At 59.1% G+C, this 23,410-nt stretch overlaps 2 protein-coding genes across 4 annotated transcripts in view; both read left to right on the top strand.

Annotated features, from left to right (window-relative positions):
• Nucleotides 1-2,210: 2,210 nt before the first annotated feature.
• Nucleotides 2,211-11,522, top strand: PUS1 (pseudouridine synthase 1). 3 transcript variants are annotated; one of them, XM_049620704.1, is made up of 6 exons: nucleotides 2,211-2,250; nucleotides 2,606-2,837; nucleotides 3,789-3,926; nucleotides 6,950-7,052; nucleotides 9,379-10,070; nucleotides 11,258-11,522. In XM_049620704.1, exons 2-6 carry the CDS (start codon nucleotides 2,616-2,618, stop codon nucleotides 11,285-11,287), a joined length of 1,185 nt encoding a protein of 394 aa, XP_049476661.1. In that variant the 5' UTR covers nucleotides 2,211-2,250; nucleotides 2,606-2,615; the 3' UTR covers nucleotides 11,288-11,522. The 3 variants fall into 3 exon arrangements, with proteins under 3 accessions (XP_049476661.1, XP_049476660.1, XP_049476659.1); XM_049620703.1 differs by having other exon boundaries at nucleotides 2,220-2,268; XM_049620702.1 differs by lacking the exon at nucleotides 2,211-2,250 and adding an exon at nucleotides 2,306-2,516.
• A 5,094-nt stretch (nucleotides 11,523-16,616) lies between these two features.
• The window catches only part of EP400 (E1A binding protein p400), a 101,565-nt gene continuing 94,771 nt past the window's right edge, over nucleotides 16,617-23,410 (top strand). Inside the window, 1 exon segment of the mRNA XM_049620696.1 lies at nucleotides 16,617-16,745. The gene's annotated coding sequence lies outside the window, so the exon portion shown is untranslated.

Raw genomic sequence — 23,410 nt, forward strand, 5'->3', positions numbered from 1 at the left:
GTTTCTCTGATTGTCCACACCTTGGGTGGGTGGGGGACGTGTGGACCTACGAGGACACACGCCATCTCCCTGGGGCCGTAGTATACGTTAGGGCCCACTTGCTGCCGTCCGTCTGTGGGTCGGACAGATGAACGATGATGTGTATCCACCACCACAGCATCACACAGAGCAGCCTCACCGCCCCCTGACCCTCTGTTCTGCCCATTCCCTCCCCCCAGCCCCGGCAAACCCGGTCATTTCACTGCTGCCATAGTTTTGAGTTTTCTAGAATGTCCTGGAGTTGAAATCACATAGCCTGCAGCCTTTTCGGACTGGTTTCTTCCATTTAGTGATGCACGTCTAAAGTTTCTTCACGTCTTCACGGCTCACTTCCTTCTAGCTCTGAATGGGACTCCGTTGTCTGGATGGATCACTTTATCCAGTTCCAAGTTTTAGCAGTTATAGCTAAAACTGCTATAAACATCCCCTGTGCAAGAACCTGGTGGGAAGGGGCGGGCCCAGGAGGGCTCGCCCTGGCGTGCAGCAACTCTGCGGGAAGGACTGGCTCCTTTCCGTCCTGGGACCTCACGTGTCCCTGCACGTTCCAGGCACATGCACAGGGGCCCTTGGCCAGGAGGACCAGGCTCAGGCTAGCCACCGGAGCTGGTGGGGTCCGAGGAGGGAGCCGGTATGGTGGTCTGCTCCCCACACAGTGCATTGCAGGGAGCCTCTCACCTGACCTGTCACGGTGTGCACCTTCTGCCTGCTTCGCTTCTACCGGGACCCCTGGGCAGGCTCAAGGAAGGAACAGGTGCCTCCATCCTTCCCACCCGATGGCCTGGCTGGGGGCGCGCCGGGGGGCTCCTCAGGGGCTGCAGGGGGCACAGCCTGGGGGCTTGGGCCTGCCCCTGAGACAGACCTCCACCTGGTCTGGGTCTCCGTTCCAGCACTGAGAGCCCTTGGCTCACGTGTGGCAGGGAGGCACAGCCTGCAGCCTCTGCATCCAGCCCTGCCAGGTCTCGGTTGGGTTAGTCCTGGACTCCTGTGGATGCCCTCCACCTGGGGCTGCACGGCCATCTCCTCCTCACGGTGGTGAGGGCCAGGGTGGGGCCTGTGCCCTCAGAGCTGCTAGAGCAGGGAGGGAGCATTCCCTGCAGAGGGCATCTGTGGGAGGAGGGTGGGGGTGCCCCCTGCAAAGACAGCCCAATGCTTCCTAAAGCTGCTGAACCACAGAGTTCCCTCCGTCACACATGACCGGGCCCTTCTGTCAGCCCTGGAACCTGGGGGCCCCTCTCTTCCCTCCTGCCGAGGGGGCGGGGGCTGTCCTGGGGGTTGTTCAGCACAGGTGAGCCATCCTCTGTCACCTGCATGAGCTCCTTCTCATCTTCACCTTTAAGCGTGGAGTGTGGTCCAGGAGAGACCCCTGTCAGCAACCACTAAGCCCCACAAAACTACGAGGACGTGTGCATCCGGTTTCTTTCATTGCGGGCAGTGTTTTCAAGGTTCACTCACGTCGCGAGCGTGCGGCCGGTTCTTACGGTTCGCTTTGCACACGACACTTTTTACTTTGTGATGCCCTATTTATTTTGCCGATTGGTTGTTCCACTGTGCGTGCCCCCACTAGAACGGGAGCTTCACAGCTACTGAGCGCCTGGTCCTTCTCTTCGCTGACCCAGCGCAGGCGCTTCCTGCCGCCTCCCGAGCCCCTTGGACCGGAGATGAGGCACCTCCGCCACCGCCTCCAGCCCCCCGCCCCGTCCCCACAGGGCCCTGCTCAAGGTTTCCCCGAGGACTGCGCTCCCTCCCCGCCCCCCCACGTATGCCCCAAGTGCTCCCAACTGTGCCAGAACCAGCCCTGGCGCAGAGCAAACGCCTGCTACCACGGATCCGGGAGACTTGCAAAGTCTGAGGAGGCGCTGGTCTGTGCACCAGGACTGCTGCTGCGAGCCTCTAGGCCAGGGGCTCAGCGGGGGCCCTCTGGGGTCCCCTGGGGTCCCCCTCGGGAACGCAGGGCCCGCGGCGCTGGCTCCCTAGGGCGGGGGTGCAACCGGGATCCGAGCGTCCGCGCCCGCCCTTCCGAGCACCTGTCGGCACCTGCAGGCTCCGAGGAGCCGCGCGCCGCGCTTCGCCCCGCCCTCGGGCCCTGCATCGCCCCGCCCCCGGGCCTAAGCTCCGCCCGGGGGACTTTTGTCCGCGCCCGGTCGCCGTCCGCAGCGCGTTGCACTTCCGCCTTCGCCCACGTGGTCCGGCTCGGGCTCGTTCCGCCGCGCCGTGAGTGGGGCCGAGCGGGTGCGCGTCCTTCTGGTTCCGGCGAGAGTGGCCGCGGCCTCCCGCACTCCGGAGGGAGAGCCGGCCGGGCGGGGCGGGAGGGTCGGGCGGGAAGGGCCGGGGAGGACCCGGGGGAGGGCCGGGGCCGGGCGCGCGCCCCCCGCCGCCCCCCGGTCGCGCATGGCGATCCGAGTCGTGCGGGCGGCGGCCGGGGCCGTGAGGAGAGCCTGCGGACCGTGCAGCCCGAGCCTGGGACCGCGTCTGCTCCGGTAATGACGGCGCGCTCGCCCGGGCCCGGTCTCCAGCCTGCGCCCCGCCGCGCGCGGCCGCGTCGCTCACGCCGTCCGTGTCTCTGCAGCTTGCCCCCCATGGCCGGGAACGTGGAGGCCCCCGCACCCGTGGGCGCCCGGCCGGAGCGCGACCCGAAGGCCCGGGGTGGCTGGCGGGGCGGGGCCAGGATCTGGGAGGAAACGGAGCAGCAGGCGAAGAAGCTCCGGAGCGCCTCGGACGCGGAGCAGCACAGGAAGCTGCCCAAACGGAAGATCGTGCTGCTCATGGGCTATTCCGGGAAGGGCTACCACGGCATGCAGGTGTGCGGGGCCGCCGTGTGCCGGGGACAGGCAGGCAGGTCGGGTGAGTCCCCTTGGGCAGGATTTCGGTTGGAACCCAGGCGGCTCTGAGCCCTGCTCCGTCTCTGGGAGATGCCACGCTGGGGGGCTTTCACGGACCTCCCGGGCGTCCAAGGGGCCCCCTCTGCCGCTGACCATCGTGTGGCCACGGGCAAGCGATTGATTCAAGCTCTTCGTGCCCTTTTCTCATCCGTAGGCGAGGGGGGGCGGCTGGAAGACTCGGCTGTCTTGTTTGTCAGATACATTGAGGGTCAGAGCCTGTGGGCAAGCAGAATTCTCTTTTCTGTGAGAATAGGAGGGCCACCTTGTTGATGTCACAGAGTCCTGCGGGTCCTGGAGTCTGGTTAGGGCAAGATCTGAGGGGCAGTATTATGGAGCTTCTAGAAGTCATGGGCGTCCTTTCCCAGCACGCATTAATCCCAGGAGGTTGTTGTGCAGGCTGGTCGTGTGAACTGAAGGGTTGAGGAAAGGCCAAGGATTCCAAGTCCAGCCCTGGCTGGCAGTGTCCTGGGGTGCGCTTCTCCCTGTGTGTCCAGAGGCCTTCCTCCCTGTGGGGCTAAGACAGGGTGTCCCTCTGCACCCAGCCGCTGCAGACAGATGGGTCTCCAGCAGGAGAGGTGCTGGTTTCGGATCTGACCAGGTGGGAGGAAGCAGCATCTCGGGTGATCCCTGCTGTTGGCTGTTTTCACCTGGCTGCCCGGGGTGGGGCGTTTCTAGAGACTGTGGGTACCCTCCGGTAACTGTCCTACCTGCCATGGGTGGGGAGGAGCTGCGGTGTCCCCCCCCCCCCTCCCCGGGCCACAAGTGTGGACACAGCACACAGGCTCCCTGTGTGGAGCATCGCGGGCCCAGGGCTCCCACCTGTGGGCAGTGACTGAGTGAAAAAAACTGCTTTTCTATTCTTTTCTTCAGAGGAACGTTGGGTCCTCACAATTCAAGACCATCGAAGATGATTTGGTGTCTGCCCTGGTCCGGTCGGGCTGTATTCCTGAAAATCACGGTGAAGATATGAGGAAAATGTCCTTCCAGCGGTGTGCCCGCACTGACAAGGTAGGCACCGTCTCTGCGCCTCCCCCGCAGGTTCGAGCAGCGCCTGAAGCTCCTGGGCGGCGCTTGTCCTTGACTTCACAGCTTCGCGGCTTTCCTTGTCAAGACTCGCGGCTGCGAATGACCGGTGCACAAACCAGACGCGCCGAATTGGAAGGAACTGAGAAGTTTTGGGGTGTTTCTAGTCCAGGTGTGGCTGGACCTCAGTGCTCCCTGCTGCCCACACTTGGTTTGCGTCCTGTTTGTGGATCCTCCTCCCTTGCCCCTGTGGGTGGCGTGGTGGCCACAACATCTGCCTTAGATACAGGTGTCTCAAGCTTGCCAATTCCTGTGGGATTGTAACGTCAGATTTTCTGAAAGGGGAGAGGAAACAGGTGAAACTGGTTTTAATGGTTTTATTTGAGTCCGTATTTCCAAGATAGCCTTCTTTCAACACGTGGTCAATATAAGTACAGTTAACACAGTTCCCATTGCGAGTGTGCGTGTGTGCGCATGTGTGTGCGTTTTGGCAGTGTGTTGGGTGCTCCGTGCTCAGGGCTCATCACCACCACACTGGCCACATCTGGTGGACTGGGGAGCCTCGGTGGCCGTGGCCCGGTGCTGTCCACTCAGTCCTGAGATCGAGTCCCACTCTGTTGTCTCATTGGCTCGCGTGTCTGTCGTGGGCTCAGTCACGGCTGGCGTGGCAGCTGTGCTGGGTGGTCTTGTCCTGTTGTGGGACTGGCCTGGGCAGGAGCTCCCTAAGGAGACTGGAGGGGTGCAGGGCGGGTGGGTAGGGCAGAGGGCACAGACCCCAAGCTCTTTGCTGGTAGACGTGAGACGCATAGTGTGCACCAAGCCTTTTGCCCCTGCTCCGAGACCCTGGCCCTGAGAGGTCTCTGTGGCTGCCTGAGGTCACCGTGGGTCTGACACAGACACGGGTAGCTCGGGGCCCTGAGCTGCTGAATAATGCCCCCCAGGGTCTCGAGGTACCCAGATCCCCCGGGCTTGTGCGTCAGGCCGGCGGGACCCTGGAACTGGTGCTGTTGAACAGACAGGGGAAAAAGGAAATGGGGCCGCGGGTTCATTTCTTGTAGGTGATGCGGAAACACTTCAGGGTCCTGGACTCCCTTATGGTTTTCCTCTTCTTTTTAACTTTTGCACTTAGGGTTCTCTGGTTGTTTTCAAGGCAGAAAACAGCAGATATTTGCTTGAGCTGACAAAGAGCATCTCAGAGCGTGGTGCTCAATTTCCACTGTTACTAGAGACTGCTTTGTCCGGGTGTGTTTCCTCTTACACTTCGGAGAGCCTGAAGAAACCAAACTTCTGATACTAACATCCCAACACTCGTGCCTCCGGCCCCTGGGATGAATAAATGACGACATTTTGTTGGTTTCTGTTTCAGATTTTTATTTTTTTATAGTTTTAAAAATACTTATTTGTCTTGAGAGCACGCAAGCACAGGAGGGGCAGAGAGACAGAGAATCCCAAGCAGGGTCCGCAGTGTCAGCACAGAGCCCGATGCGGGGCTCCATCCCAGAAACCCTGAGATCCTGAACTGACCTGAAATCAAGAGTCGGACGTTTAACCAACCGAGCCATCCAGGCGCCCCTGATTTCAGATATTTAAATACGTGCTTCGTTGAGACGCAATTCACTGCTCACAGTTTGGCTACTCAAAGGGTGCGATTCAGTGGACTCGTGCGTTTGAAGAGTGGTGCAGACAGCCCTGCAGCTGCTGTCAGGATACTCATCTCCCTGGAAAGGAGCCCACACCCCTTGGCAGTCTCTCCTGCCCCAGCAGTGCGTCCAGAAGGTTCTCGTGTCAGCATGTGACCGATACAGAAATGTAGCACTGCGATCTGTTTTCATTCCTTTTTTTTTGTTTGTTTGTTTGTTTACTCCGGACTCCTGTCCACTTCCCTGTCCCTGCAAGAGAGCACATGGGGAGGGGCAGAAGGAGGAGACACGGGATCCCAAGGGGGCTCCCCGCTAATGGCGAGAGTCCAGTGTGGGGCCCGAACTCACAAACCGTGAGGTCATGACCTGAGCCAAAGTCAGACGCTTAATCAGCTGAGCCACCCAGGCATCCCTCGTTCCCATCCTTTTTTTTCCCTTAAGACTTTATTTTATTGTAAGATTTTATTTTGAAGGAATCTCTACCTCTAATCTGGGGCTCGAACTCCTGAACCCAAGATCATGAGTCCCGTGTGCTTCCAGCTGAGCCAACCGGGTGCCCCTCCTTTTTTCCCCCCCGTTTGCTTGCTTGCTTGCTTGCTTGATTTATTTATTTAAATTTTTTTTAATGTTTTTTTCCGAGAGAGAAAGCGAGAGAGCGCATGAGCGGGGGAGGGGCGGTGAGAGAGAGGGAGACAGAATCAGAAGCAGGCTCCGGGTTCTGAGCCGTCGGCACAGAGCCCAACACGGGGCTCGAACTCCTGAACCTTGAGATCATGACCTGAGCTGAAGTCGGACGCACGGTGTGAGTCTAGCTCTGCCGGTTGCCGTGCGTGTACCCCTGCGATGGAGGGTGCGCCCCGATTCGGCCCAGCGAGGGAGGAGCAGCGGTGGCTCGGGCTCAACCAGGACCGTGCTGGCAGTGCGCCGTCCTGCGAGCTGCGTGAATGAACGGGGTCTCACGGCGCCTTGGTGTGCCACGCCGCCCTCCCCGTGGGGAGGGGACACGGGAAGTGCCCTGTGGTGAGGCGAGGGGGCGGATGGCGTGTGCGTGGGCCGGAGCGTGAGGCCCCGCCCCCGCCACGTGCCCGAGCGAGGGTGCCCGCAGGTGGTGCCCGGAGCAGGGTGGCGGATCTTCCTAGCTTTGCCTCGCGGTCTCCCGACTAAATCGTATCTTCTTCTTCCCCTAGTTTAGGGTCCCATCCGAGGGGGACTGTGTTTCCTACTTGCCTGACGCGGTGCGGGTTTTGTTGGGATTGGAGCTCGTTCGCACCATTTGGGCAGCTGTGCTGCCGGCCCCCTGGTGGGTGCAGCGTCCTTTCCAAAACCGCAGCTTCCGGCCGGCGCCCGACCCCTCTGCTTCCTTTGCAGGGCGTGTCCGCGGCGGGCCAGGTCGTGTCCCTGAAGGTGTGGCTGATCGATGACATTTTAGAGAAGATCAACGGCCACCTTCCTCCTCACATTCGGATACTGGGTAAGCGCTGCGCGTGCGGGGCCCTGACGTTTCACCAGGCTTCCCTGTCCTCCTGAAGGCCAGCTGCGCAGACAGACCTGGAACCACCCTTCACGTGCTGCCGCACACGCCTCGCTTTAACCAAACGCTGCGCGTGCAAGTCCAGGTTCGGGAAAGTTACAACCGGCGATTATTCCCTTTTGTGACAAGCCCGGTGGGGATTTTTAGTCCGACTCTCTGCTCTTCGGTGGCCTGCACGCGCGGTTCACGTTCGCCCTGGTGCTGGGACGGTTGGTGTCGAACTCGCCGTCTGTTTCTCTTTGTCCTGTCTGTTCTGGGTTCCCCTTTTTTTCTGTTTCTTCTTCTGGACTAACATTTTTCGTAATTCCATTTAATTAATGATCGTCTTGGCTGCCCCGTTAGCTGTAACTTGATGTGGTTCTTCAGCGGTTGCTTTGGGGCTGAGGGCGGCGGTTGTCAGACTCTGCGGACGGCCGGGGCCGCGCGGCCCCGGGACCTCGGTCTCGGCCGCACGCGCTCCCTGACTGTACCCGCCCTACCTCCCCTGCCGGCACCCAGGCCGAGCGGCCGTGGGGTCGTCTGTGTTCGAGCCTGCCTTGCCGCTTCCCCTCAGCCCACTTGTCGTGGAGCCCGAAAACCACAGCGGCGTGGCCCTGTCCCTTCCCTGGGCTTGGCGCCGATGGGCGTGTATGGCTCCGCCCGGACGTGCCGGCCGCCCTGCGCGCAGCCGGCTAAATGACCGGCCGGTCGAGGTACAATTGCCGAATGACCAGCGGCAGGTTTAAGTATACAGTTGGGAGGTTTTGACGTACCTCACGTCTGCGGAACCTTCTTGGGTGAGACCCGCCCCCCCTGCCGCTCTGCTTCCTGTCGCTGTGGGGTTCTGTCTGCGGAATCAGGCAGCACGCCTGGGGCGTGGGCGAGCGCGAGTCTCTTGGTCAAAGCCGCCGCGAGCTGTGGCACAAACCAGACTCTGGGCGTGAGGCGGCCAGCGCCCGTCGATTGCCGAGCCCGCGTGTGCTAGCGAAGCGGGGCCCTTGTTTGTCGTGGGGGGCGGGCGCTCCGCCCCCCAGGAGACGGTCCTGCGGGTGGCGCCTCGTGGAGCCCATCCTCGCCAGGCCTCCCGAGGCCTCAAACAGCGCGCTTCCGCGGGAGGCTCTGCGGCGCCTTCCACAGACGGGCCCGTTTCGCTAAAACAAACACCGCGTCGTGTCCCGTCCAGTCAGCTTAGTGGTCAGCGCTCCCTGCGTGGCATCACACACGGGGCGGCCCTGTGCACAGTGCAGCTTGGCGATGCTCGGTGCGGACGACCGTGAATTTGTAACTCAAATTCCCCCCCGGAGCGGGGCACCTGGGTGGCTCAGTTGGTTGAGTGTCCGACTTCCACTCGGGTCATGATCTCACGGTTCATGGGTTCAAGCCCCGCATCGGGCTCTGTGGGCAGCTCGGAGCCTGGAGCCTGCTTTGGATTCTGTGCTTCCCTCTCTCTCTGCCCCTCCCCCGCTCACGCTCTGTCTCTTTGTCTCTCAAAAATAATAAACAAACGTTAAAAGAAAACCTCCCCGTGGGGCGCCCGGGTGGCTCAGTCGGTTGAGCGTCCGACTTCGGCCCGGGTCACGATCTCGCGGTCCGTGGGTTCGAGCCCCGCGTCGGGCTCTGGGCTGACGGCTCGGAGCCTGGAGCCTGTTTCCGATTCTGTGTCTCCCTCTCTCTCTGCCCCTCCCCCGTTCATGCTCTGTCTCTCTCTGTCTCAAAAATAAATAAACGTTAAAAAAAAAAAAAAGAAAAAAGAAAAGAAAACCTCCCCCCGAGCAGATGCAACAGCCACGCAGACACGACCAAGAACGTGCTGGCTCCCCCACGGGACAGGTGTCTCCCACAGACCTGGCCTCCTCGTCTTCAGGGGCTGCCCGCTGCTTCATCCCATGATCGTTCCAGAGCATCCTGGATCCGTTTTTCTGTGGCTGGGCTTTCTAAGTTTTCTCTGTCTGTCTGTCTGTCTGTTTGTTTGTTTTTGCTGTTAAACATGCTGCTGTCTCGGTGTCTTCGCACAGAACCAACCGCTCGTAAGGGGTGGTTTCGGGTCGCGCCACGCTTCCCACCCGCAGTGTCGTGCGTCCTGTGGAGATGAGCCTCCCGCATCTTGACAAGCCCTGGGTTTTAACACATGCCTGTGCTTTTGATGAGTGTGCGTGTGCGTGTGCGTGCGTGGCTGTGAGGTTGCACGCTGGGCGGGTGCAGGCTTGTGCGCGGAAGTCGGGCCGTGTGCGGTCCAGACGCTTGTTGGCAGGAAGTGTGGTCCTCATTTGCCCCTTCTCCCCTCAAGGACTGAAGAGGGTCACGGGCGGCTTCAACTCCAAGAACAAGTGCGACGCCAGGACCTACCTGTACATGCTGCCCACGTTCGCCTTCGCCCACAAGGACCACGACGTGCAGGACGAGAGCTACCGGCTGAGCGCGGACACGCTGCGGCGGGTGAACGCGCTCCTCGCCTGCTACAAGGGCACGCACAACTTCCACAACTTCACCTCGCAGAAGGGGCCCCGGGAGGCCAGCGCTCGGCGCTACATCCTGGACATGTTCTGCGAGGAGCCTTTCGTGCGGGAGGGCATGGAGTTCGCGGTGATCAAGGTGAAGGGCCAGAGCTTCATGACGCACCAGATCAGGAAGATGGTCGGCCTGGTGGTGGCCGTGATCAAGGGCTACGCCCCCGAGAGCCTGCTGGAACGCAGCTGGGGCGAGGCGAAGGTGGACGTGCCCAAGGCGCCGGGGCTCGGCCTGGTCCTGGAGCGCGTGCACTTCGACAAGTACAACCAGCGCTTTGGCAACGACGGGCTGCATGAGCCGCTGGACTGGACCCAGGAGGAGGCGGGGGTCGCGGCGTTCAAGGAGCAGCACATCTACCCCACCATCATCAGCACCGAGCGCCAGGAGCGGTCCATGGCCCGGTGGCTGGGCACCCTGCCTGTGCACGACTTCGACGCCACCGCCCACGCGGCAGCCGGCCTGGGTGCCAAGGTGGGGTGGGGACCAGGGGCTGGAGGCGGGGGCCCCGGGGCCGCCACAGGCCTTCCCTTTCGGGAGCTCGGCCGAGCTTCTAGCCTGCTCTGCACCGGTGTCCCTGTGTCCATCATGCAGACAAGCAAGCTGAGCCCCAGAGGGGCGGTCACGGGGTCACACCACTGCAGACCAGCAGAGCCGGGGCATTGGAATGGGTGGCTGGTGACCCCAAAATGTTGCTTGGTGTCCGCTCCCCGCTCTGTGCTTAGTGACCTTGGACGAAGGCTGTGCTTGGTGGCTGGCCTTCCGATCGGTGAGAGGGAGGTGTCAGGGTGAGCCCTGCTGGGTCCTCAGGACGTGTCTGTTGTCACGCCCGCTCCGGAATGTCCCACCCGCAAGATCCTGCCAGGGCCATGGCTCGGGGGCGGCTCATCCCTGCCAGCTGCATTTAGGACGGGGCGTCTGTTCCAGGCCCTGGAGCTAGTGGGTCTGCGGCCGTAGGTCTCTCCCCTGCGGGTCCTGAGCCGGTGTTCTCGGGGCCGTCATCTAGGCGTCCACAGAAACACTGCTGCGGGCACGCCTGGGGTTGTAAACTGGTGCACGCGGGTGACTAGGCAAGGCGAGTGGGCCAGGTGTGGAAAAGCAGGTGTGCAGGTGGGGTCACAAGTCGTAGCGCTGTCTGCGCGGCGATGGGGATCGGTGGAGGCTGGCCGGCAGGAGCGCCCCTGTTCCGTCTCCCGGCCACCAGAGAGCGCCACTTCGGGTGGGGGGGGCGGTGGGCCATCTCCGGGAGAGGGCCGCCTTGTGCGGGAGGGTCATGTGAGGAGGGGCGGGGAGGGCCACGTCGGGAGAGCCCCAAGTTTTTCCAAGAGAAAGTGGCATTCTGGAATTTTAAGTGAGAATTGCCACTCTAATTGGGCGGGCGGGGGGGGGGGGGGGGGGGGGGCTGGGCCCGCCCTCTGCTCGCCCTTGCTGGAACCACCTTTGGCTGCTGGCTGGCTGGACACCTTGAGAGAGACCTTCCACATCCCGTCCCTTGTTCCCCTGGGTCCCCCGCCCCCCAGGAGGCAGGCGAGGACACGTGTTGGCGCTCCTCCCCGACGGGGCAGGCGGGGGGGGGGGGGGGGGGGGGGGGGAGGGGCCCTGGTGTGGTGCGTCCCCGCGGACCGCCCCGCCCCACCCCCACTTTTGCTCTTGTTCCACAGGCACCCAGCCCCCTGGGAGACAGCGACTGAGGCGGCGGCCGGCCCACGGGTGCAGGGGCATCCTCGCCGACCCAGGGAGCCGCGCCGCGGCCCCGCAGCCTCAGGGTCCCGAGACCTGCGTCAGGTTGGGTTCCGTCGCCGGCAGGACCTGTCGCGACTCTGTTTCCGGCTCGTGCAGTAACCGCTCACACCTCAGCACGGAAAGACACTATTTTTTTAAAGAAGCAGTTTTCTTATTAAATAAGTACAAACTTTGCCTCAGGCACCCCTTGTTTTACGTTTCTGTGTGTTTTGCGTCCGGAGAGGGAGGCAGTGCCGCGTGCTGTAAAGGGACAGAGTATGACGCTGGCAAGCGGAGCCCGGACCCGCGCCGGGCCCTCGGGATGGAGCTGGGCAGTGCGGCGGCGCCAGAGAAGCCGGGCAGGTGGCCCTGACCCCGGAGCCGCCCACACGGCCTTCACCCGGTCACGTCCACCCCAGTGCTGCCCACGCTCCTGCTGGGGGGACTGGGACAGAAGAGGGACAGGGCGGCCCCTCCAGGAGCGTTCCTGGCAAAAGGCCCACCAGTAGCCTTTTCTCTCGTTGGTCAAGAGCGCGTCTCGCAGGCTGGTCTAACTGCGAGGGACACTGGGGGATGCATTTTACCCAGTGGTGTGCAACATGGCACGGAACACAAGTGACCTGTTAGCAAGACGAGGGGGATCTGGTGACGGGTGGGCAATTGGCAAGTCTGGAACGGTTCGCGTGGCGGAGGGGTGCGTTTTGTATGTGCATGCTTGTGTATGTGCGTGCATACGATGCGTGTGTACCCCTGTGTGTGTATGCACAAGCGATTGCGTGCGTGGTGCCTGTGTGTACATTCAATGTGTGCGTGTATATGATGCGTGTGTGCCCCTGTGCATGCACGTGTGATTGTGTGCTTGTGTGTGCGTGCGTGGCGCCCGTGTGCACGTGATGTGTGCCTGCATGTGATGCGTGTGCACTCCTGTGCGTGCACGCGTGATTGCGTGCTTGAGTGTGTGCGCGTGGCGCCCGTGTGCCCATGAGATTGTGCATGCCTGTGATGTGTGGGGTGTGTGCATGGGCATACTTGGGTGCACGGGGGCTGGGCAGATATTCTTGAGGTCTTCTTGAGGGTTAATAGATGGGGTAGTTCGAGTAGGATCAGGAAGACCTTTGAGGATGCTGGTGGTGACCTGGGGAGGCCATGTGCAGAGGGTGAGTGAGGTGTGTGTGGGGCCAGGAAGGTAGTTGGGCCTCCTGCTGCCAGGTGGATGGAGGTGAGCACAGAAGGGAGGATTTGGGGCCGACTTGAGCTCAGTTTGAGCACTGATGAGCTGGGCGATTGACAGATGGAGCCCCCGGGGAAGGTGGGTTTGGAGGACGTCTGGAGGCTGGTTTTAGGCACGTCAGTGTCCCCTGTGATAGCCAGGGTTCTCTACTAAGTCATTTCTGGGGGCAGAAATTAGCCGAGTAGCTACTGGGACCTTGGGTTTTCCTGTGAAAGGACACGAGGTCTTGGTTGGAAGATCAAACCACTAGAGAAGATAACTCCCAGTTGTGACTGCAGGTAATTAGTGGGTGACCCATTTAAACCACCTTGGAGGACTCATGGGTACGTGGTATTTTAAAGTAATCCATACACTTGGGGCAGCAGTGCAGAGGAGAGCGGCTGCCTTCGGTCCCTCGTTCCCAGGGCCTCTGCAGGGCCCCTGCTCCTAGTGGTTGCCGTGGCTCCTCCCAGAGAGCTCTGCACGTGTGAGCCCCTCTGACCCCTCTCTTCACACCGATGAAGGCTTACGAGGCACACTGAACTCTCATCTCGACATAGCGTGGTTTCAGAGACATGAGCATCTGCGTGGTCCTTGCTGGTGGCTCATCTTGTAGACGGCCCCGGTCTCCAGCCTGCTGCCGGGCGTCTGTCCGGGCATCGCTGTACCTCCTTGTCCACATGCGAGTATCCCCAGATGCAGAATCAGTGGTCTGATGGGTCTCCGATGGCCACTTGGTTTTGATAGCTCTTGCCCTCCATGGAAGGTGCTTGACATTGGATCCCTGCCAATATCACATGACAGGAGCTGCCCTCTGCTCCTCCTCCAGAACCCCAGGGGAGCAAGCCTGACCTTGGGGCGAGCCTCTGACTGGGTTGCACGATCCCTGAGCGTGGGAGGCCCCAGGAAGCTAAGGTCAGAATCGGCATAGTCGGGGTATCAGATGCCAGCATTCAGATTCAAGCAGGAAAGCGGTGTTACCCCAAGGACGCAGGAAGGCAAGCACCCGCACCTCCTTTCCCTGGCCTGGCCCCTGGATGAGGGAGGATCCCGGCCGCCTGCCAGACCCCCCGTTGGCCAGCATGTGGGGTGTGCACACGAGTCAGCCACCGGGGACACGTTGGGAAGCCATTTCAGCCGTATCGAGACTGCACACGGGTTTCTGGAGGGGAGGGTGTTATGCTCTGGTTCTGTAGACTTTCTGTACAGGAAATTTGGAGCTTACAGACCGGGGGGTAAGGTGGGAGGCTCAAGGACCTGGATTCGTACTGGACCAGGTCTGGAACGGTTTCCAGAACAATACGGAACTGACCCACTGAGGCACCTTTTCCTCATGCTCCCTCTGGAGGTGGGGGGACAGGAGTTCCCAGAGCTCCCGGCCCACGGCCACACACGTGGAGCTGCTGACAAGCTGCCCAGGGCTTTGGCCCAGGATGAGGGGTTCGTGTCAAGAAGTCACCACTGTCCGCGTCTCCAAGTTGAAGGCAACCCACCACTGGGCCTCCCTTGCAGGGGAGACCCGAGTTCTACAGCCCTGCTGTCAGGCAGCAAGTACGGCCAGGAGCAGCGGGAGGGACGTGGTCACCTCCCTTCTACCTCCAGTGTCACACAGATGCGGCAACAGAAGGGGGCTAACTCCGCCGGGACTCTGGCGGTGGGGGATTGTGGCAGGCACGTTGTAAGTTTCCAGCCTCACCAAGCAGGAGAGCCTTCTGAAGGTTAAAAGAGCCAGACCCCCCCAGGGCGCCTGGGTGGCTCAGTCAGTTAAGCGTCGGACTTCGGCTCAGGTCATGATCTCACAGTTTGTGAGTTGGAGCCCCGCGTGGGGCTCTGTGGCTGACAGCTCAAAGCCTGGAGCCTGCTTCGGATTCTGTGTCTCCCTCTCTCTATTCCTCCCCGACTATTGTTCTCTGTCAAAAATAAATAAATGTAAAAAAAAATAAAAATAAAAAAAAAAAAAAAAAAAAAGAGCCAGTCCCCACCCAGGCAATTCAATCTGAGGGAAGCTGTTCTTTTCCATGTGATTCTGGAACAACTAGTAAGTGCAGCTGCCCACTCTTGTCTCCTTTTTGTTATTTTTTAAATATTTATTTTGAGAGAGAGCAGGGGAGGGTCTGCGAGAGAGAAACAGAGAATCCCAAGCAGGCTTTGTACTGTCAGCACAGAGCCCGACACGGGGCTCGAACTCATGAACCATGAGATCATGACCCAAGCTGAAAAGTCGGACACTCAACCGACTGAGCCGCTCAGATGCCCCTCTTGTCTCCTTTTTATAGCCAGATTTTAGTTTTGTTTATTCTAAGGATTTTTAGTTTAACACCAGAGGGCCTTTGCACCTGCACTTTGCCCAGGCACTTTACTGCTCTGGCCTTCATTTTTGTAAATGAATTTTTTATTGAGATATAATTCACATACCATACAGGCATCCTTTCAAAGTACACAGTGCAGTAGTTTTTAGTAAATTCACAAAATTGTGCAACCATCGGCGCTACTTAATTTCACAACATTTTCATCAACCCCAAAAGGAAATCGCACGGCCGGTTGCAGTCACCCCCCACCGCCTCTCCTCAGCCTGCCGCAACCACTAACCTACTTTCCACCTCTGCGGATTTTCCCATTCTGCACATGAAAAAAAAATTTTTTTTAATGTTTATTCTTGAGAAAGAAAGAGACAGAGCACGAGCAGGGGTGGGACAGAGAGAGAGACACAGAATCTGATGCAGGCTCCAGGCTCCAGCTGACAGCACAGAGCCCAAGGTGGGGCTTGAACCCACAAACCGTGAGATCATGACCTGAGCCGAAGTCGGATGTTTAACTGACTGAGCCACCCAGGCGCCTCTGCACATTTTATATCAATGGAATTACACGATATGTGGCCTTCCACGTCTAGATTCTTCCGCTGAGTACTGCTTTCAAGGCTCATCTATGTTGTAGCAGGTGTGCTAGACACCTGCTCCCTTTAATTGGCTGAGTAACAATCCGTTGTATGGACACGGCCACATTTTATCCATTCATTTGGGTTGTTTCCATTTCTTGGCTGTAGCGAGTAACACTAAGTATTTGTGTGCATGTTTTTGTGTGGACATGTGTTGTTAACTCTCTTGGCTATACACTAAGGGAGTGGAACAGCTGGGTCATATGTCAGCTCTGTCTTTAACTTGGAGGGGTGCCAAACTGTCTTCCACAGAAGCCGTATCATTTGAGATCCCCGCCAGCAGCGTCCGAGGGTCCCAATTTCTGCGGCCTCGCCAGCACTTACTTTTTCCAGGTCGTCTTAGCAAAAGAAGGGGTTTTGGTCATGATGATGTTGAGCGAGGAGTCCGTTCTTTTGGGACATATCCACTCAAGTCTTTCGCCTGCTTAAAACTCCTTTGTCCCGGGATGCCTGGCTGGCTCCGGTCCTGGTCTCCGGGTTGTGGGTTGGAGCCCCTTACTGGGTGCAGAACTTAGTTAAAAATAAACTATGTTAGCTAACTTGACAATAAATTACATTGAAAAAAATGGTATGAGACACAGATGTAGTCAATAAACTAATTAAAATGCAAAGAAAGAAGAAACTTTAAATTTTTTTTTAAGTTCAATTTTTTGAGAGAGAGAGAGACAAAGAGAGAGAGAGAGAGAGAGAGAGAGAATCCCAAGCAGCTGTCAGTGCGGAGCCAGACGGAGGGCTCAATCTCACGACCATGAGATCACAACCTGAACGGAAATCAAGAGTCGGGGTGTCAACCCACCGAGCCATCCGGGTGCCCCGCAAACAAGCTCTTTAAAAATCGTTTGTTTGTTGATTGCTTGAGTTGTGAGCTCCCTGTCTGTTTTGGATCCAACTCGCTTATCAGGTGTATGCTTTGCAAATATTCTGACCCCTGCGATGTGGCGTCCCTTCTCAACAGCCTGTGGAAGCGCCAGCGCCCTGGTTCTCACGACGCGGGGTCTGGGGACGCCGCTCTAGCCCCGCCCACCCTCGGGGCCGAAGCGACGGCTGTGCACTCCGCCACGCCGGTCCGCCAACGGCCCGTCGGCCCGCCCCCCTCCCGACCGCTCTAGCCCTCTGGCCGTCTCGTCGCCTCCCTCCGCGCTACGTCACTTCCGGCTCGCCGTAGCGGGCGCGCCGCCGCTTCCTCCTCCCGCGGTCCCGGATGCGCCTAGCGCAGCGGCGCCGCCTCGACCGCCGCCCCCAGGCCTCAGCCGGACGCGGCCGGAGTGCGGTCCAGCCTCGGGTAGGTGAGGCCGCGGCGTGACCGGGGACGCTGGGGGTCGGGGTCGGGAGTCTTGCGGTTCGCGCCCGGCCTTCTTAGAGCCCTCCCCCGCCAGGGGCGTGTAGTCGGGGGCGCGCCGGGGTTGGGGGGAGCTGCCGGGAGTTGGGGGGGGCGCTGGCGCGGGGGCCCCGGGGGTGGAGGTGGCACCGGTTTGGCGCAGAGACGCGATACGCGGAGACGGGATCGCCGGGGGAGGGGCGCCGGGAGTCGGGCCTGGCGGGGGTGTGTGAGGGTCGCCGGGGCTGCGGGAGGGAGCGTTGGTGCGGCGCGGAGACGCGGCCCGCGGTGACGGGGCGCCGGGGTGGGTGGGGGGCGCTGGCGCGGCGCAGAGATGGGGCCCGCGGTGACGGGGCGCCGGGGAGGGGGTGGGGAGGGGGCGCAGAGGCCGGTGGCGGCGCTGGCGCAGGGAGGTGGCCCGCCGTGATGGGGCGCTGGTGCAAAGATGCGGCCTGAGGTGACTGGGCGCCCGGGCGAGTTGGGGGGCGCCGGCGCAGAGATGTGGCCCGCCGTGATGGGGCGCCAGGGCGAATTAGGGGGCGCTGGCGCAGAGACGGCGCCCGCGCTGACGGGGCGCCCGGGTGGGTGGGGACGCCGTGAGGGTGGAGGAGGCAGTGGCGCGGCTCAGAGACCCGGGTGCCAGGCGGGGCGGCTCTCCAGCCCTCACTGCAGGCAGGCCGCGGGGTCCCGCGTGGTCTCAGTTAGCTGTTGGCTTGGCTCGATTTTTGTTTGGTTCTGGAGTCTCCACGTCCGACATACTCAACAAGGATAGGCATTCCCCGGTGCACGGGTCCTCCTGCGCGAGGCCTCCCTCCACGGATGTGGGAACAGGTGCAGAGGGAAAGTGACTTGTTCGAGTCCTTCTGTGGGGGACACCTGGGCCGATGCAAACCCGGCTCATTTGGACGCGGCTGCGCGCTGCGCACTAGCGTAGTCGGAATGTTCGAGGCTCCGCTGTGTAGCCAGCCCACTTGGGCTCCTCAGATGGCTCAGCCTTCTTACCGCCAGGCCTTTGCGCTGGTTGTCCCCCGTGCCTGAGCACTTTTCCACAGAGATCGGGAGCCCTCCGTCTCTCCTCAGATGTCACCTGATCAGTAGAGAAGAAGGGGACAGCCAGTGCTAGTGGGTGCCCATCCCTGCTGTTGTAGATGTTTGAGTCTTTCTGTATTTTCTGATTGGTTTTTGAAGTGACACATGCAATAGAACGGTTTTGGTAACTGTTTTGAGTGGAGTCAATAAAACAAATATGCTCTCTGAACGGTTGCAGCAAATGCAAAACTATATTTTGAAACTAAATGATTCTGCCGCCTAAAGAGAAGCACAACTGATGTTTTTTTAACGGCACTTTGTTCTGTCCGTGTAATTTTTTTTTTTAATTTATTTTTATTTTTGAGACAGGGAGAGACAGAGCATGAACAGGGGAGGGTCAGAGAGAGGGAGACACAGAATCTGAAACAGGCTCCAGGCTCTGAGCTGTCAGCACAGAGCCCGACGCGGGGCTCGAACTCACGGACCGTGAGATCGTGACCTGAGCCGAAGTCGGTCGCTTAACCGATTGAGCCACCCAGGCGCCCCTGTGTAATTTTTTTTAGTAAGATTGTATAATGCGGTTTTATGTGCTTTTATAAACACAGGGTGATGACACGGTGTTCCCTCCCGGGCTAGCTGCTGGTGGCACTGCAGTGTTCACGGCCGTTATTTGCTCTCTCGTGTCGGATGCACCGCGGCTCGTGTGCTCTAGGCCACGGCTCTGATGTTGTCTTCTCTTGAGTTTATCTTCGCTGCAGCGTATTTTGTCACGACATACAAATCTTCCAGCTACCGTTTCTAGGTCTTAGTTTCCTCTTACGCCAGATTTAGAAAAAATCCTGTCCTTCCCGTCACCACCTTCTCTCCTCATTTGTCTTGAACCAAGTTCACTGAAGCTTTTGGCCCCACCTCTCCTCTGAAAGCGCTCCTGTTGGGGTCACCCGAGCTGTGACATTGCCAGGGCCCCTGTGGACAGCCTTTGACCCAGCTGCCCTTGGCTTCCGCCAAACTCTGTCTCCTGGTGGCGCTGGGACGCCACCCTGCTGGTCCTCGTACCTGGCGGGTCGCTGCCTCAGTCCCTCTGCCGGCTCCTTCCCACCTGCCTCGTTTTAAACGTTATGACGCCTCAGGGCAGTCCCCAGGCCTCCTCGCCGGTCTGTACAGCCGGGCGGTCCCTGTGTCACGGCTGTAGGTCCCACGCCAGCATCGCCTGAACGTGCAGCTCCTGCCTGGATCTTCCCGAGCCAAGGTCCACGCCACACTTGCACTCGTGTGGCACCTGCCGCTGACACGCTGTGGCGTTTCATTTGGAGGCAGCTCCACATTTGTGGCTCCTCAGCTCAGGCCTCTGGCGTGATTTGTTTTTCTAGCACATCCTAAATGTGACCTGTCAGCACTTTCGGAGTAGAATTCAAGCCTGGCTGCCCCTCACTGCCTTCTTGGCCACAGTCGCCCCTCTCTTACCTGGGTTATTCCCCTCCCTGCTTTACCTGCTCACCTGAGCTGTTCTGCACTGCAATTTCAGCAAAGCAGCTGGGTGACGTTTTTATTTTGGTTTTTTTTATGTTTATTTAACTTAATTTTAATTTTTTTAATGTTTATTTTTGAGAAAGAGACAGACAGACAGAGGGGAGGGGCAGTTAGACAGGGAGACACAGAATCTGAAACAGGCTCCAGGCTCCGAGCTGTCAGCACAGACCCCGACGCGGGGCTCTCACTCGTGAACCACGAGATCGTGACCTGAGCCGAAGTCGGGCATTTAACCGACTAAGCCACCCAGGTGCCCCTGTTTATTTATTTTAGAGAGAGAGAGAACGCGCACGTGCCGTGAGAGAGGGAGAGAGAGAATCCCAAGCAGGCCCCACGCTTTCAGTGAAGAGCCGGACACAGGCCTCAGACTCATGAACCGAGAGATCATGACCCGAGCCAGAGTCCAGCGCTTCACCGACCGGGCCACCCAGGCTCCCCGAGTGACGTTTTAAAAACAAATCAGGGGCGTCTGGGTGGCCCGGTCGGTGAAGCGTTAGACTCCGGCTCGGGTCATGATCTCTTGGTTGGTGAGTTCGAGCCCCGCCCACACCGGGCTCTCTGTTGGCGGCGTGGAGCCTGCTGGGGATCCACCATCGTCCTCTCTCTGCCCCTCCCCTGCTCACGTGTGCCGTCTCTGTGTCTCTCTCTCAAAAACAAACATCAAGACAAGACAGGAGTCAGACTGTGCATCTCTTTTCTTGAAGCTCTCCATGGTTTCCCGTCTCCCTCGGGAAGAAAAGCCAGAAGTTCTTCGGGCAGTTCATGAAGTACCTGGCGACCAGGTCCTTACTGCTACTTCATGTCCCCCGCACCTTACTCCTTGTCCCCTGGCCCAGCCACACCTGGCTCCGGACCCGGGCGAGCCCTGGCCCTGTGTGGAACTTCGGGTCCTTACGTGGTCTGACTCTTTCTTTTCAGAAGCCCCTCTTCAGACCGGCTTCTGTGGGACTCCGCACCTTGCCCACGTCACTCACACTCACTGTCTTTGTCCCTTACCTTGCCACAGCTTTCTGTTGCGCTTGTCTGCCAGCTACAGCTTCGCGTGTCGCCTGTCCCCCTTCTGGGGGCAGGAACGACGCTGTGTTCACTCTTGTACCCCCAGTGATTCACATAGTATCTGGGGTAAGCGTGTAATAAATATTTATTGAGTAAACATATTAATGAACAAATTTTTCTCTAAAGCAGGAGGATTTGGCAGGAACTGGGCATACTAGGTAACGAAGGATTCCAGGGGATGCCGAGGAATAGAATTCACATGCTTAGAAGAGGGAAACTGGCTCTTCCAAGAGGGACAGACACACGCAGGAGGTGACGCTTGATGCAGGGAGAGAGGAGGGGGAGAGAGTCAGGTGGGAGGTGGGGGGGCTTGGGGCGTTCAGGGAGAGAGTCTGTCACCCGACCCCGCATTCAACTGAGGTTGAATGTCCGGCCGCCCGTGGCGTCGTCCGTAGCGCCGGTTCTGTGTGCGGGAAGTGAATTCTCTCTGTCCGTCCCCCTGCCCCCATTTTTATGTCCCTGCTCTTGCACGGGAGGGAAGCTTTCCTTCTCTGTCAGGGGGTTTGTGGCTGCCCAGCGGGGCCTCTGGGGTCCGCCACTCGTCCCGCTCTTGCGGCGCCCGAGGCTCTGCAGTCCCAGAGACGGGGTCTCGCCTGGCCTGTTTCCTTCCTCAGGTTTTGGCTGCAGCTGCAAGAGGCAGCCGAGCCTTTTTTCGGGTGGGAGAGCAGCATGTTGCTCAGGGAGCCTGGCTCTGCCCCTCAGCCTCCTGGAGAGGGACTGGGTGCCCGCTGCCTTCAGGGGCCGAGGTCTGGGCCTCAAGTGTTTCCTTCTGGGCTGAGTGTCCTTCCGGCCTGTATTCTCAGCCCCGCCCACTGTGACTGCTGCTTTATTTCTGGTCAGTGGAATTTTTTATCTTGTTTTGGTGCATTAGGGTAGCAATAAATTTTTAAAATCATTTATGTACTGAGCGGGACGGAAGGTCTTCGCATAACCTCACGGCCATTTCACTTGGCTTTCTGAGAGTTTTGACAGATGTGGTGTCGTTTCCATAATAGTCAGGAGCCACAACAACGTCTTCACCCCAGACAGGTCCCCAGCGCTGCCAGCCTACCCAGCCCCTCCCGCCAGCCCTCGGCAGCCACTGGTGTCTGTCCTTTCTGGGCTGGCCGTGTGGACGCTCTCGAGTCTGGCTTCTCTCTCGGCGCGCCGTGCGTCTGCGCTTCATCCGGCTTCCGCCTGTCCCGGAGCTTCTTTCCTCCGATGCTGAGTGGCGTGGCCGCACTTGAGCCGCTCCCCTGCTGAAGGGTGTTCGGGTTGCTGCTGGTCCTCTAGTACAGGCAGCGCGTGAGCAATTCACGTTGCGTGACGTTCGCGCGGCACGGAAGCTCTCACGGGTTGCCGGAGTTGCCCTTCGCTCTTTCCCCCCGTTCTCGACGTCCTCCCCAGAACGAACTGATCGGGTGTCCGTTCCTCCGGGTTTCCTTCTGTGCATTAGAAGCGGGACCACGGTACGCCTGAGGGCGGTGTTTCTCACAAGGGACTGAAAATGGGTGCTTGGGAGGAGGGTGAAAAAAGTATTAGGACAGTGGTTTAGGCCTCACATAGGGTCAGGCGCTTCAGTGGATATGTGCCGTGGCCGTGGGGTTAAAATTTCACAGGGGGCGTGGGGGGATTCGGAGAGAAATGTCTGAGCAGGGCCTTCAGGGGCTGTGGGTAAAAGACTGAGAAACGACGGCAGTACGGTGAGGCGGGGGCTCGCACCTTTGTGACTTGTGAGGGGAGGGACTTCTTCAGTTTGTCCGGACTTTTCCTCTCAAGCCGAGCTAGATCCTGTCTGCCTGGGGAGCACGGAGCTCTGTGCTCCGTCAGGTGAAGGACCTCCGCCACTGCCACGACTGGAGACCCTTGGCGTCCTGGCCTGTTAAGTTAGAAGGGACGTGGAGGTCTCGGTCCCCGTTTCCGCGCTGTGGCACTGCGGCACGACGCAGGGAATGCCACGTTGTTTTAAAACTCTGTTTAGCCTGCTTTATGACATTTGGAATTCACATACCTTAGCTAAGGCTAAGAGCCTTCATCATCGGCTCTGATCAGGGCCAGAAAGAGTGAACGCTTTGTCGGTGTCTGGGACTCCGGTTACAGCCCTTGATTTTTTCCTGTAATATTTTACTGTGAAAATTTCAAAGAAACACGGAGGCTGAGAGGATTATACAGTAAACTACCAACATACCCATGACCTAGTTTCTGTTAGCATTTTTCTGTGTGTGCTTTATCACTCGTCCGTCCATCCATCTGCCTTTTAAAGTTTTGGAAAGCATTTCAAGGGAAATAAAAGCAGTGTCTACTATGTTTAAGCTTCACCCCCTCCTTTTTTTTTTTTTTTTTTTTAAGCTTCCCCAATGTTGCCTGTTGTATCCTTTCTTTTTGTTTTTTTTTATATTTATTTTTAAGAGAGAGCGCAAGCAGGGGAGGGGCAGAGAGAGAGAGAGAGAGAGAGAGAGAGAGAATCTGAAGCAGGATCCAGGCTCTGAGCTGTTCGGCACAGTCTGACATGGGGCTCGAACCCATGAACCGTGAGATCATGACCTGAGCTGAAGTTGGATGCTGAACTGAGCCACCCAGGTGCCCCCCCCCCCCCGCGCCCCTTGTTTTTGGTGTTTACCAGGTTACTTAGGGGAGTACTAGCCGCCTGCTAGAAAGCACTTTTCCTGGGGGAGCAGAGAGCAGGGGGCACTCTCCGCAGAGGGACGTTATGGAGAATGGCAGTGCTTTCTTGGGAGAAGAGGGAGGTTTCACGTGGCTGCAAATGGGTGTTTGTGGAAGGTCCTTGTGGCAGAGCTGCTGCTACCGTGGGTTGGGGTTCGGTCTCCATCCTGGCCCTGGCTCTCCTTAAGCTGCTTCCTCACAGAACCGCAACGTGGTGGTGCTTGGATCTCCCAGGCCTCAGATCCGATCTGGCCCGCTCCGAAGGAGTTCCTGTCCTGGCCTGTGGGGGCACAGCTCACCCGGAGCCCCAGCATCCTTCTTCACCCCGGTCTTTTTTTTTCCTCTTTAATTCTTTTTTTTTTTTTTTTTTT

Source organism: Panthera uncia (genome assembly GCF_023721935.1).
Source record: "Panthera uncia isolate 11264 chromosome D3 unlocalized genomic scaffold, Puncia_PCG_1.0 HiC_scaffold_9, whole genome shotgun sequence".
Taxonomy (NCBI): domain Eukaryota; kingdom Metazoa; phylum Chordata; class Mammalia; order Carnivora; family Felidae; genus Panthera; species Panthera uncia.